General features: G+C 41.9%; 1 protein-coding gene across 2 annotated transcripts; it reads left to right on the top strand.

Moving 5' to 3' along the window:
- The first annotated feature begins 3,683 nt into the window (after positions 1-3,683).
- On the top strand, positions 3,684-12,732 carry TCEANC (transcription elongation factor A N-terminal and central domain containing). 2 transcript variants are annotated; one of them, XM_023515056.1, is made up of 3 exons: positions 3,684-3,707; positions 5,934-6,056; positions 11,598-12,732. In XM_023515056.1, exon 3 carries the CDS (start codon positions 11,607-11,609, stop codon positions 12,663-12,665), a length of 1,059 nt encoding a protein of 352 aa, XP_023370824.1. In that variant the 5' UTR covers positions 3,684-3,707; positions 5,934-6,056; positions 11,598-11,606; the 3' UTR covers positions 12,666-12,732. The 2 variants fall into 2 exon arrangements, 1 of the variants encoding a protein (XP_023370824.1); XR_002774198.1 differs by lacking the exons at positions 3,684-3,707; positions 11,598-12,732 and adding an exon at positions 11,257-11,283 and having other exon boundaries at positions 5,942-6,056.
- Positions 12,733-13,995: the final 1,263 nt, after the last annotated feature.

Genomic DNA, 13,995 nt, shown 5'->3' on the forward strand with positions numbered 1-13,995 from the left:
TGAGATGGGAGGATCACTTGGGGCCAGGGGTTTGAGACCAACCTGGGCAACATAGCAGGCTCCGTCTCTACCAAAACCCCCCAAAAAACAACTAGCCAGGCATGGTGATGTGCACCAGTAGTCCCAGCTACTCAGGAGGCTGACATGGGAAGATCCCTCGATCCCAGGAGTTTGAAGCTGCAGTGAGCTATGTCTGGGTGACAAAGTGAAACCCTGTTTCTAAAAAAAGTACATACCCCAAAGTGAAATCATTAGGCCATAGGCCTAGAATGAGGGGTATATTAGTTTTAGTTGACATTGCCAGTTTTCCAAAGTGGTTGTTCTAATCGACACTCCCATCAGCAATGTAGCAGAGTTCTAGTTGTTTCACATCCTCAACAACAGTTGGATCGTCGGTCCTTTTATTTTCCTTTTGGCAGACAATATGGTACTCAGTAGCCACAGGTGTCTATTGAGAATTTGACTTTTGGCTAGTGCACCCAATGAATTGAATTTTAAATTGCATCTAAATAGCCACAATACTATAGTGGTCCTACATTAGCTTGCCTCTTACTTGAAATAATGTTTTGGGTTTTTTTTCACATCAGAGGAAGAGCCTGGGTTGTTTTTGTTTTTAGACTTTTGACTAATTTCTACTTTTTTTCTTCAGTACACAGTTCATGGGAAGTTGGTTATTATAACCCTAGAAGTTCTACTGGCAGAGTTTCTGAAATAACTTCTAGTTTCTAAACGAACTCCTTCAGGTTGGGTCTTTTGTAGTTTAAGCACAATTGTTTTGACAACGGTTAGATATTTTAAGAATTGAATGTTACAAATCTGATCACAAAGAAAGCGTTCTTCCTTTGTCACTATTTAAAACTGGACAGGATAGTTCTGGAGGCCTGTAGTGCTTTGTATTTTTATTTATTTATTTATTTATTTATTTGCAGTTTTTGGCCAGTGCTGGGTTTGAACCCGCCACCTCTGGCATATGGGGCTGGTGCCCTACTCCTTTGAGCCACAGGCACCACCCGTGCTTTGTATTTTTAAATGAGTATTTCCAAAGGCAAGGGTACCCAGGAAAGGAACAGAAAAGTAACAAAGGGAGAGAAAAGACTATGAAGGCGTGTTAAATTTATAATAATAGGCAGGGCCCATTGACCTAAGGCTGCCTCTGTACTTTGAGGTCCTATGCAATGAACTGCAACCTAACTGAGTATGTAAATAAACTAAAAACTTAACCTAAGAGTATAATAAACAGCCAAATCTCAGCCATTCACAGGCTGCCAACTGATCAGATCATGTCAAAATAAGGTGAAGGCCAAAGCTGCAACCAATCAACCTATTTCTATGTTACTTCCCTTCTCTGTAAAAATTCCCAGTCCATGCAGCTCTCTAAACCTCTTCTGGCTCTGAATGTTGCCCAATTTGTGAATTGTTTTTTACTCAGATGAATTCTGCTAAATTTAAATTGTCTAAAGTTTTTCTTTTAACAGGTAAAAGACTGACAAAGGGCCAGGTATGGTGGCTCACTCCTGTAATCTTAGCACTCTGGGAGGCTAAGGCAGGAGGATCACTTGAGGTCAGGAGTTTAAGACCAGCCTGAGCAAAGGGAGACCCTGTCTCCATTCAAAATTGAAAAATAGCCAGGCATGATGGCATGTACCTGTAGTCTCAGCTACTCAGGAAACTGAGGGAAGGATTGCTTGAGCCCAGGAGTTTGAAGTTGCTGTGAGCTAGACTGAGGCTGTGGCACTTCAGCCCAGGCAAGAGTGAGACTGTATCTCAAAAAAAGAAGATTGACAAAGATTCTTTGCTTGACCAAACTTCAGTCAGGTTCCTGAGCCTTCTCCTAGGCTCATCTGTGCACTTCCTTGTAAAGTCCAGTTTTAGCCAAGAGCCCTGCTAAATCAGCATAGCAAGAAGCACCTGCCCTCAATATCTGATCACTCTCAATATCTGATAAAGGTCCTCATCCTCCACCATTCCCCAGCTGAGGTTTGATCACCCTGGCCTATCTTCAGCAAGAATCCCGTTAGGTCAGTTTAGCCAGCATCCCCCTCACTCTGATGCTTCCTCTTAGTAATTTTCCATTCCTTGACTTCCACCCTGCTCCTTGGCTATAAATTCCAATTTCCAAGACTATATTTGAAGTTGAGCACAGTCTCTCTCCTTCACTGCAAGACCCCGTTGCAGTGGTCCCTGTACCTGTCTCAATGGTCCTGAATAAAATCTTCCTTACTATTTTTTTTTTAAAGACAGAGTCTCACTTTATTGCCCTTAGTAGAGTGCTGTGGCATCACAGCTCACAGCAACCTCCAACTCCTGGGCTTAGGCGATTTTCTTGCCTCAGCTTCCCGAGTAGCTGGGACTACAAGCGCCTGCCAAAACGCCGGGCTATTATTTTGTTGCAGTTTGGCTAGGGCCGGGTTTAAAGCTGCCACCCTCGGTATATGGGGCCGGCCCCCTACCCACTGAGCCACAGGTGCTGCCCTTCCTATGTTTTAACAAGTGCCATTAAATATTTTTTCTTTAAAAGATATAATTCTTAAATGAAATTTTCATTAAAATTTACTATAATAAACATTTTACCCTCAATAGTTTGAAGGCTAGAAAGACAAAAGCAACTCCTTAAGCCAGGCATCCTCAAACTATGGCCCGCCTAGAACATTTATCCGGCCCACTGGGTGTTTTTGCCGCCTGTCCTGCTTAGCAGCCAACTCCTCCCGGGGCCCGCAGTCCGGCCCTCAAACGGTCTGAGGGACAGTGAACTGGCCCCCTGTTTAAAAAGTTTGAGGACCCCTGCAAGCTCTTAGCTACACTTGGGCACTAACAGCTGGGACTTTGTGTTCTGGGGAACATAATTTCACATGACACCAGCATCAGATATGGCCACTCTCTGACGTGATGAGCGAGACAAACTAAGATTCCTTCTCAATCTTGACATGATGAGCGAGACAAACTAAGATTCCTTCTCAATCATATTGGAATCCTGACAAAAAATATAAACACTGTCCAAACCACAAAAATAACCAAACATCCCTTATCCTGGCCAAGGAGTCACTGGTCATAATCTTCCCTCCTTCTAGGCAAAATTTATCATGTGACTTAATCATAAAATCATCCTGCTTCCTGACAGCAATCTAGAGTATTGGATTGGTTACTTTGCAGCAAAAGAGGCTGCCACATTCTCTATTTCAATCATCACTGTGGTGTACTGGATCTTTGCAGGCAAAAGAATGTGCCCAGGTGAGACGCTCAGGATGCACATAACCACTTAATAAACATTTCCTACTTTCAAAGCAACTGATGCATGCTAGGGTGCAAATACTTACAGAATTATTTACTGCGTTAAATAAGTGAGTCACATTTATAAATGTCAACATCTAACCGAGTACTGTGTTGACTGCCTTGATTAGAAGAAGAAAGGGAAAGTCGTAGAGTAGTTTAACAATCCAGCTAAAAAAACCTCAGCAGGATTTCTTTAAATGCAAGCCCGGGGCGCGATCATAGCTCCTCCTCCTGGGAACTGCTGAGAAACTCCCACGGCCGCTGACCGCTCCACGCAGGCGCCATTTCCCTAACACGCATGCGCTGGGTCTCAGGAACTTGTGAGCGAGTTAGAGGCTTGGATTGGTTGAGCTTTCCGTCATCCCGCCCCGGAGACCGGAAGTTTTCTGGGGACGCTGGAGCCGCTGGGGGCTGCTGGATTACGGCTGCGCTTCTCAGTGAGCCGCGCTTCAGGTTTGTCAGGGCCTGTGCCCGGCAGAGGGCGAGCCCTTGCTTCCGGCGGAGGCCACCCCCGCCCGCGGAGGTACTCCGGTGCGCCCTGAGCCGGCTAGGCCCTAAGGTGCCCTCGCCCCGCTCCCTCCTTTCCTGCAGCGGTCGCCCGAACCCTCCGGGCCGCCGCCGCTCTAGCGCTGAGATGGTTAGCAGCTGGCGTGTTGGTGTTTGACCCCACCCACCGGAACCCAAATCCCAACCAGACCCGGCCCCTGGGCCGGTCCCTTGCGCTCACTGCGCCTTTACTAAGGGTCGTCATTACAGGGAAGGGCTCTATCGCAGTGCTCAGTGTCTGTTCAGAAACTGTAACTTCCCTGCCAGCATTTGGCAGCATTTCTCTCCAAAGAGGAAGGTGCTCCCTGTGAAGCGGGGGAGTTGTGGATGGGTCAGGACTAGAAAATTTCTGCTTAGGTTTTAAAAGAGATCTAAACAGGTCTAGGTTCCTACTTGATTTGTTTTAAAAGAGATCTGAACAGGTCTAGGTTCCTACTTGATTTGTTTTAAAAGAGATCTGAACAGGTCTAGGTTCCTACTTGATTTGTTATCATATTCTGAAAGTTTTGCCATGATCTTTTCATATTTCTCAGAAGTTTTTAAGGCAATGTTAATATAGATATGTACTCCTTACCTATACCTTAATATTAATATTTATAATGTAAGCTTTTATATACATCCAGTCAAATATTAGGTCCTACTATTGCTGGTACTGTATAAATTTTTTGGTGTATGTTCACACTCTGAGTATAGGGGTGTATCTGGGCATTATTCACATTAGCATATGTTCTGGAACTGTGCTATCCCATGCCTTACACAAGGTTTGAGCACTTGAAATGTGGCTAGCATGAACTGAGATGTGCTGTAAGTGTAAAACAGTGAATTTTGGAGAGTAAATACAAAAAAGAATGTAAAGTACTTTGATTTGTTTATATCACACATTGAGATGATAATATTTTGGATACACTGGGTTAAAATATACTTAATTTCACTTATTTTTTTTTAACATGGCTACTAGAGAATTTTAAATTACACTTGTGGCTAGCATTATATTTCGGTTGGCCAGCACTGCTCTAGAAAGGGGTCAACAGACTATGGCTTGCAGCCAAATCCAGCCTGCCTAGTTTTGTAAGTGTTATTGGAACAAAGTCATACCCATTTATTTATGTATTTTCTGTGTCTGCTGTTCTGCTACAAGAGCAGCAGAGTTGAAAGTCCATACAGAGATAGTATGGCCTGTAAAGCCAAAATATGTACCGACTGACTCTCAACAAAAAAGTTTGCTGACTCTTTGTTCTGGAACAGTGGGGTTCTCAACCTTCCTAATGCTGCCACCTTTTAATACAGTTCTTCATGTTGTGGTGACCCCCAACTATAAAATTATTTTCATTGCTACTTCATAACTGTAAGTTTGCTACTATTATGAGTCGTAATGTAAATATCTGATGTGCAGGATGGTCTTAGGTGACTCCTGTGAAAGGGTCATTCAACCCCCAAAGGGGTCGCAACCCGCAGGTTGAGAACCGCCGCTCTAGAACAATCCTTGGTGTGATAGGTATTTTTAAACCTTTTAATTGTAGGCCCGGGTAATTGTCAGTCAGGCTTACTGCATGACGGGCATAGTTCCAAGCACTTTATAAAGACTATCTCATTTAATTCTCACATGAATCCTAGGATATTGGGTTTCTCCCATTTTGTAGATGAGGAAATCATGGCACAAAATGGTCAAGAAACTTACCCAACTTGCTCCACATCTCTCATTTCTGGGAACTGCACCTTCTAGACCTTCTTTATCCAAATGGCTTGATTCTTCAGACCTACTTGATTAGCCCAGAGTGGGCACCATGGGTTTTTTTGAGCTAGAATTTTTTGAAAGATTTTGTTGAACTCGAATGGCAACAGGCTTGGCCTCCGAGGGAAGAAGCCAAGGGACACTGTGCTTAGGTGCAATGGGTACGAGCAAGCTGGTCTGTAGTGCTTTTCCTGTATGCTTTTCCTTATTTAACAACAAAAATTTGTTGAGTAATAGTAAGCACTAGCCAGGTGTTGGCCAGGTGTGTGTAGGTGAATAAAACAATTTGGTTCTTATGATCTTGTGGGGAGGGCAGATAATAAAAATGTTTTTTAAATGTGATAAGCACCATAAAACAACATAATATGTAAATGATTTTTAACAGGTTTCCTTATCTGTAAAGTGAAGATAAGCCATATCCATATTTCAGAATTATTGTGACGATTGACAGGAGTGTGTATGGCACAGGGAGTTGCTCAATGAATGTCTGTTACCTTCCAGTGAAGAGGTAAGTGAGAGAGGGAGGGAGTATTGGGAGTTTTGTGCATTGTAACATTTAAAACATTAGAGTCACCAGTTGTCCTTGGTACAGAAAATTCTGGGGGACACTGTACACAGCAGGTGTTTTTAATATTTTCTAGTTTAATGGGACTGATCTAACAATATCCAGAGTCAGAGAAGTTCTGTGCATTCAGTCCAGGTGCAAGACCAGAGCTGTCACCAGGCACAGTGGCTCACGCCTATAATCTTAGTACTCTGGGAGGCTGAGGCAGGTGGATTGCCCTGAGCTCACAGGTTCGAGACCAACCTGAGCAAGAGTGAGACCCCCATCTCTAAAAATAGCCAGGCGTTGTGATGGGTACCTGTAGTCCCAGCTACTTGGGAGGCTGAGGCAAGAGAATTACTTAAGTCCAAGGGTTTGAGGTTCCTGTGAGCTATGATGCCACAGCACTCTACTGAGGGTGACAAAGTGAGACTCTGTCTCTAAAAAAACCCCATAGTGTCTTTGAGACTGAGGGCAGCCTCACCGGAGGTCCTGCTTGGGTGGGGGAGTGCCTGTGTGTGGTTTAAAGAAGAATCACCTTGAGAGCTGAAGGAAGAGCAGGTCCTACCCTCATAGATTCTAATTCATTCTATCTGGGATGAGGCCTAGCATTGTTTTGGTTTTTGTTATTTTGTTTCCTCAGATGATTCTAATATGTAGCCAGTGTTGAGAACCACCAATGGTGAGAGATCAGCCAGGCTTAGGGAGCTGCTGGAGCAGAGGCATCTGGCCTAGGAGCTTTTTCCTTGGGTGTTGTGGTGGATACTTGTATGTATGCCGAACTACTTGGGAGGCTGAGGCAGGAAGGTCACTTGAACCCAGAGTTTGAAGTTGCTGTGAGCTAGGCTGACACCAGAGCAACAGAGTGAGACTCTGTCTCAAAAAATATATATATTTTAAAATTAGAATTACCATATGATCCAGCAATTCCACTTCTAGTTAGATACTCAAAAGAATTGAAAGCAGGGTCTCAAAGAGTTATTTGCATACTTTTGTTCATAGAAGCGCTGTTCATTACAGCAAAAAGGTGGAAGCAACCCAAGTGTCCATCAACGGATGAATAGGTAAACAAGATATGGTATATTCAGACAATGGAATATTGTTCAGCTTTAAAGGAAAGGAGATGCTGACACATGCTACAATATGGATGAACCTTGAGAACATTATGCTCAGTGAAATAGACCAGACAAAAGGATAAATACTGGATGATTCCACTTATATGGGGTTCCTAAAGTGGTCCAATCCATAGAGATAGAGACGGAAAGTAGAGTGGTGGTTGCTGAGGGTGTGGGTAGAGAAGGAATGTATGTTATTTAATGAATACAGAGTTTCAGTTTGAGAAGATCAGAAGTTCTGGACATGGATACATAACAATGTGAACGTACTGAACATACTGAACTGTACACTTAAAAATGGTTAAAATGGTAAACTATGGCTTTTATATTTTATTACAATTAAAATTTAAAAATATGAAAGAGAAGTAAATAAAAGAACATGAAATCATGAACTGAAGAGCAATGTTTTGGGATGTTTACATATGAGTACCTTAACTTCTATAGATACGCACGAGTAGAAAGAAAGTGTTGCTGGCAAGACAAACTGCTGCTCTCACCCCACTGAAACCCTGAGCTACAGTTATAATTGCCCTTCAGAATCACCTTGAAACTCAGACCTTCAGTTGAGAAATTCTGACTTAAGTCAAACATTGCTTAACCTTTTTGTTAACTCTAGACCTCTTATTAACCACCTTTTTGAACATCTGGCAAACCTTAATCCTGATTTCTTCAGTAGTAATGTACACAGAATGCAGGAAGAATAAATGTTTCTTCCTTTTAAACAAATTTTCCAACAAGTGCGAGAGGGCTCAAGTGTATTGAGCAGCTTGAAACTGTTATTGTGACATAACTGCATGACTTCCTGAAGATCTGAAGTAGACAATTCTGAGAGAAATGTTCAGCTATTGAGGGGGCAATTTTTTTCTTTTCCTGTGCTGTCTTACCTGCTCTTTATTAAGCCTTTGATTCTTAAGAAGACCTCTTTTACTGTTTTCAGTCTTTAAAAGTGGAATTTTTAAAAAGTAAAAGAATTCTCTTTAAATACTGGTTCTTAATAATTAGGAAAATGATCTTAAGATCCTGAATTACTTAAGATCCTGAACTGATGGCCCCCTGAGTGACTGAATTTTAAACTGACTTTAGGGAGAAAAAAAGGCTGCCCAAGTTTTCTACAGTACAGTCCCCTCTGATGGTAAAAATGTAAGACTTGGTCATTTTTGAGCCATCCCAGCAGGGAAACACCAGTGGGAACCTCATATCTGTAGCAAAGGGTACTTTTGAGATACAGTTTGATGGGAGATGTAACTGTTCGAGATTTAGCAATCGATTTCTGAGGAAATTATGAATGTTTATCTGGATGTGTAGCACCATTAAGGTATAAAACTCATTTCAGATCTAAGATAGCTAGAAGATGATCAGTTAATTTCCCATACCAATTTTCAGTAGGCATGTATCTTAAATGCATAGAGTTTATCATGAATTTCTATTAGGCCAATAACTTTTCTGATTGTGAAAACAATACAGGTTCATCACAGAAAATTTAGAAAAGAATAAAAGAACAAATAAGAATCACCTAAAATCTTACCATTCAGAAAATGCCACTGTAAAATTTTGTGTATCTCTTTTCAGCCTTTTCACATGGCATTTAAAAACAAAATTTAGATCAGATTTTAATAACAGCTTTATTTAGATATAATTCACATACCATAAAATTCACCTGTTTAAAGTGTAGAATTCAGTGGTTTTTTAGTATAAAATATTCACACTTGTGCAAGCTGTCATCACAATCAACTTTAGACGAATGTCACCACCAACCTCCAAGAAAAACCCTGCAGCCATTCCCCCTTTCCCTTCACCCCATTGTCCTTTCCCCAACCTAACCCAAGCAACCACTAATCTATTTTTTGTCTCTAGGTTGCCTGTTCTGGACATTTTATATAAATGAAATCACACAATATGGCCTTTTATGTCTTTTTTCCATAGCATAGTTCTCAAGATTCATCAAGGTTTTAGTATGTATTAGTACTTCATTCCTTTTTACGGCTGAATAATATTCCGTTATGTGGATAGGCCACATTTTATTCATCTATTTATGAATTGATGGACATTTGGGGGTTTTCCACTTTTTGACTATTATGAGTGAATAATAATGCTATGAACATTTGTGTTCTAGTTTTTGTGTAGACATATGTTTTCATTTCTCTTGGGTAGATTTGTGGATCATATGCTAATTATGTTTAATCTTTTGTTTAGGCTCGACGCCTATAGCTCAACCGGCTAAGGCGCCAGCCACGTACACCTAAGGTGGCGGGTTCGAATCCCCAGCCCGGACCCGCCAAACAACAATGACGGCTGCAACCAAAAAATAGCCGGGCGTTGTGGCAGGCGCCTGTGGTCCCAGCTACTTGGGAGGCGGAGGCAGGAGACTCGCTTGAGCCCAGGAGCTGGAGGTTGCTGTGAGCTGTAATGCCACGGCACTCTGCCCAGGGGGACAGCTTGAGGCTCTGTCTCAAAAAAAAAAAAAAATCTTTTGTTTATATAGTTTTACATAGGGATTTGTTTTCACCTCATGTTATGATTATTTTCCCATGTCATCAATTCTCTAAAAACACGATTTTTTTTTTTTGGCCTGGGGTTGGGTTTGAATCCACCACCTCCGGTATATGGGGCCAGCGCCCTACTCCTTGAGCCACAGGCACGGCCCCAAAACATGATCTTAAATGGTTTTATTATTGTATCATGCTAGGAGTGTGCCTTATTTTTAACCATTTTCCTGTTCAAGGTCCTTTCATTTTTTTCTAAGTTTGAAGAAAGTTCTTATATATACAGTCTCCACATCTCTCATTTCCATAAAGTAAATTTATAGAAGTACCATTACTAGCTAAAAGAACATTACCTTTTATGGCATTTGTCAGGTGGTTTCTAGGAAGATGGCATAATTCTCTCTGTAATCACTTCAGCATTGTTAGCCTGTGTATGTTTAATGAAGATTATTCAATATCAAGTGCTGTAAAATGGAGCCCATGGAATTTTTTTTTTTCTGGAGACAGAGTCTCACTTTGTCACCCCTGGTAGAGTGCCATGGCATCATAGCTCACAGCAAAATCAAACTCTTGGGCTCAAGCAATTCTCTTCCCTCAGCATCCCAAATAGCTGGAATTACAGGTGCCTGCCACAAGGCCCGGCTATTTTGAGAAATGAGGTGTCTCTCTGGCTCAGGCTGGTCTCAAACCTGTGAGCTCAGGCAATCCACCTGCCTTGGCCTCCCAGAGTGCTAGGTTTACAGGAGTGAGCCACCACACCTGGCCCAAGCCCACAAATTTTTGAAAAGACAGGGCCTCTGCCATCTAGATGCTTATGTTCACACTTAGACATTTAGATCAGACAGACAAATACAGATCCAGAGATATTATGTAGACAAGGTTACACATTATGAAGGAGAAAAATAGACTTGTTAGATAAACATTTTGCCTCCCAGAATGAGATTCACACAGACACAATCATCAAGAATGATTATTTTTTTACACTTAAAAGTTTTTTAAAAATTAATGAAACCAAACTCTATAGCAGCAGTTCTCAACCTGTGGGTCGCGACGCACAGGAACTGTATTAAAGGGTCACAGCATTAGGAAGGTTGAGAACCACTGCTCTATAGGAACTAGTTAGTCCGAAGTCATAAGTCATCTGGATCATTGAATCTGAATCTTTACCTTGTTTAGAAGACTCAGTGTAGCCTGTTGGGTTTTGGAGACCCAACAGACTTACCTCTGGTTGTGTCCCAACCTATCCTGTCTCACAGTTTCTTGAGGTTGCTTGAGACATTAACAAACCCTTTTTTGTCCTGTTTCTTACTCTTTTTTTGTTGTTGTTGCAGTTTTTGGCCAGGGCCGGTTTTGAACCTGCCACCTCTGGTATGTGGGGCTGGCGCCCTACTCCTTGAGCCACAAGCGCTGCCCTGTTTCTTATTCTTTATATTCAAAAAAGTACCACTTTAAAGATTATAAAATCAACAAATAGTTTAATATATAGCTGAATATAAGGAAAATATAGTCTAGCATTGCTCAGCATTACCATATCGATGCTGACACATGGTGTGATTTCTTCCTCAGCAGGGTCACCAAATTCCACCCAAATGGACTGATGAATCATTGATTTACAAAATTAGAGGTGGAAAACTATCAGATCTTCCAGCAAGCCTCTTTGAGGTAGATGTTATGCAGAAGCTGTTTGCATTGCGACCTTTTTTTAACACTAAGAATAAAACTCTTGAAACTAAACCATACCGTAACCTTGCAGATTCCATTTTCTAACATGTCACCCACATTAATGTTGCACAACTCCTTCGGAAAATACTGTGTAGGTAACTGGCAGAAAGTGCTATTTTACTATCTGGAAACTGCAACTAACAAAGGCGAGCTTAAGAAAACTGAAATCTCTTTTTTCTTTGCAGTTAGAAATAATGTCTGACAAGAGCCAGATAGCTGCTAAAGCTTCCCTTATTGAAGAAGTACTTTCTAAAAGGGATTTTGAAGATCTTGACAACCACCTTACTGAGCTAGAAATGATTTATGTGACTAAGGAGCATCTCCAGGAGACAGATGTGGTCAGAGCTGTGTACAGAGTCCTCAAAAACTGCCCCGCAGTGACTTTGAAAAGGAAAGCCAAGTGTTTGTTGTCAAAGTGGAAAGATCTTTATAAAGATACTCACTTCCAATCAAAGGACAGCCCTGAATTATTCCCTGCAAGTGGTCATAAAGAAGAACATTCAGGACTTTATCATGACCCAAGTCAAGATGAGATATCAGGTGCCTGCAGTTCTAATTTTGTACTGTCATCCCAAGAGGTTGCAAAACTCAGTAAAATCATTGTTCCTGAAAATAGTGCTATTCAAATGGAATGTAAGGAAGAGCATTTGGGGGGTGGTGACCCTAAATCCACCGGCAAGAGATCAGTCGAATTGCTAGATCCCACAACACCCATGCGAACTAAATGCGTGGAGCTTCTTTATACAGCCTTAACTGGTTCTTCCACAGATCAGCCAAAAGCTCCTTTGTGGCAAAACTTTGCAAGAGAAATCGAAGAGCACATATTTACTCGTTATTCAAAGAACATCAAAAAATATAAAACTTGTATCAGAAGCAAAGTTGCCAATTTGAAGAACCCCAGAAATTCTCATTTACAACAAAACTTGCTCTCTGGGGCCTTGTCTCCAAGGGAATTTGCTGAAATGACTGTCATGGAGATGGCAAATGAGGAGCTGAAGCAGTTGAGAGCTTCCTACACAGAATCTTGTATCCAGGAACATTACCTTCCCCAAGGGATTGATGGCACACAGACAAAAAAAATAAGATGCAGGCGCTGTGAGAAATACAATTGCAAGGTCACGGTAATTGCCAGAGGAACACTTTTTCTTCCAAGTTGGGTTCGGAATTCAAACCCAGATGAACAAATGATGACCTATGTAATTTGTAATGAATGTGGGGAGCAGTGGTACCATAGCAAGTGGGTGTGCTTATAAATGTTATCTTAACAAGAGGTAACTCAAGCGAGGCCTTTTTTCTTTTTTTGAAGGCAGAGTCTTGCTCTCTAGTCCAGATTAGAGTACAGTGGCATCAGCCTAGCTGTCAGCAATCTCAAACTCTTGGACTCAGCAACCCTCTGGCTTCAACCTCCTGAGTAGCAGGGACTACGGTTACCCACCACCACTGCCAGCTAATTTTTTCTACTTTTAGTAGAGATGGGGTCTCTCTCTTGCTAGTCTTGAACTCCTGAACTCAAGCAGTTCTCCTACCTCAGCCTCTCAAAGTGCTAGAATTACAGGCACGAGCCACTGTACCTGGTTGAGTGATATCTTTCATTTATACAAATCTCTTGTGCTTGTTTTCAAAATCTTATATATGCTAATCTTAGAAGAAGGAAAGAGTCATCAACTGATGCTCACACCACAGTCACTAAAAGTTATAGTTTAGGGAGAGAGTGCATGACTATTTGCATTGTACTTTGTGGCCATTTACTATCTCACTATACTTAGAATGTGGGTGAGAGCAGCTGAACATAACCAGGAGCCTGTGAGAAATGCGGACTGTCAGGCCCCACACCACTGATTCTGAATCTTGGCAGGATCCACAGGTCATCCTCCAGAATAGTCTGAGAAGTGCTGCTTCAGCGGTATGCCTGTGGTTCTCAGCAGTGACTGTATATTAGAATCACACAGGGAGCTTTGAAAGCCCATTGGTGCTGAGGCCCACCCTAGAACAATTCAGTCAGAACCTGTGGTATGGAACCCAAGCATCAAACATTTTTTTTTCATTATTCAGTTTATTTTAAGTTGCAGTAAGAGTTGAGAACTACTGGTAAATGGGCTCTCATTTGATCCTTTTTGAAGCTCTAAGAAAAGTGTCATTCTGGACACTTCACAGATGAGGAAACAGATCCACAGAGGTGCAGTGATTTGCCCAAGCTACACAACCGTAAATAGCCCAACTCAGATCCCAGATTTTCTTTTCCAAATCACTATCCAGCCAGGCACGATGGCTCACCCCTGTAATGCTAGCATAGCACTCTGGGAGGCCGAGGCAGGTGGATCGCTTGAGCTCAGGAGTTTGAGATCAGCCTGAGCAAGAGCCAGACCCGTCTCTACTAAAAATAGAAGAACTAGCCCCGCATTGTGGTAGGCACCTGTAGTCCCAGCTGTTGGGGAGGCAGAAGCAGAAGAATCTCTTGAGCCCAAGAGTTTGAGATTGCTGTGAACTAGGCTGCTGCCATAGCACTCCACTCGGGGTGACAGAGTTTGACTCAAAAAAAAAAAAAAAAAAGCAAATTCTCTATCTACCACTGGCTCAATATTG

This window comes from Otolemur garnettii, unplaced genomic scaffold, assembly GCF_000181295.1.
Source record: "Otolemur garnettii isolate 467f Iridium unplaced genomic scaffold, OtoGar3 scaffold00065, whole genome shotgun sequence".
Lineage (NCBI taxonomy): Eukaryota > Metazoa > Chordata > Mammalia > Primates > Galagidae > Otolemur > Otolemur garnettii.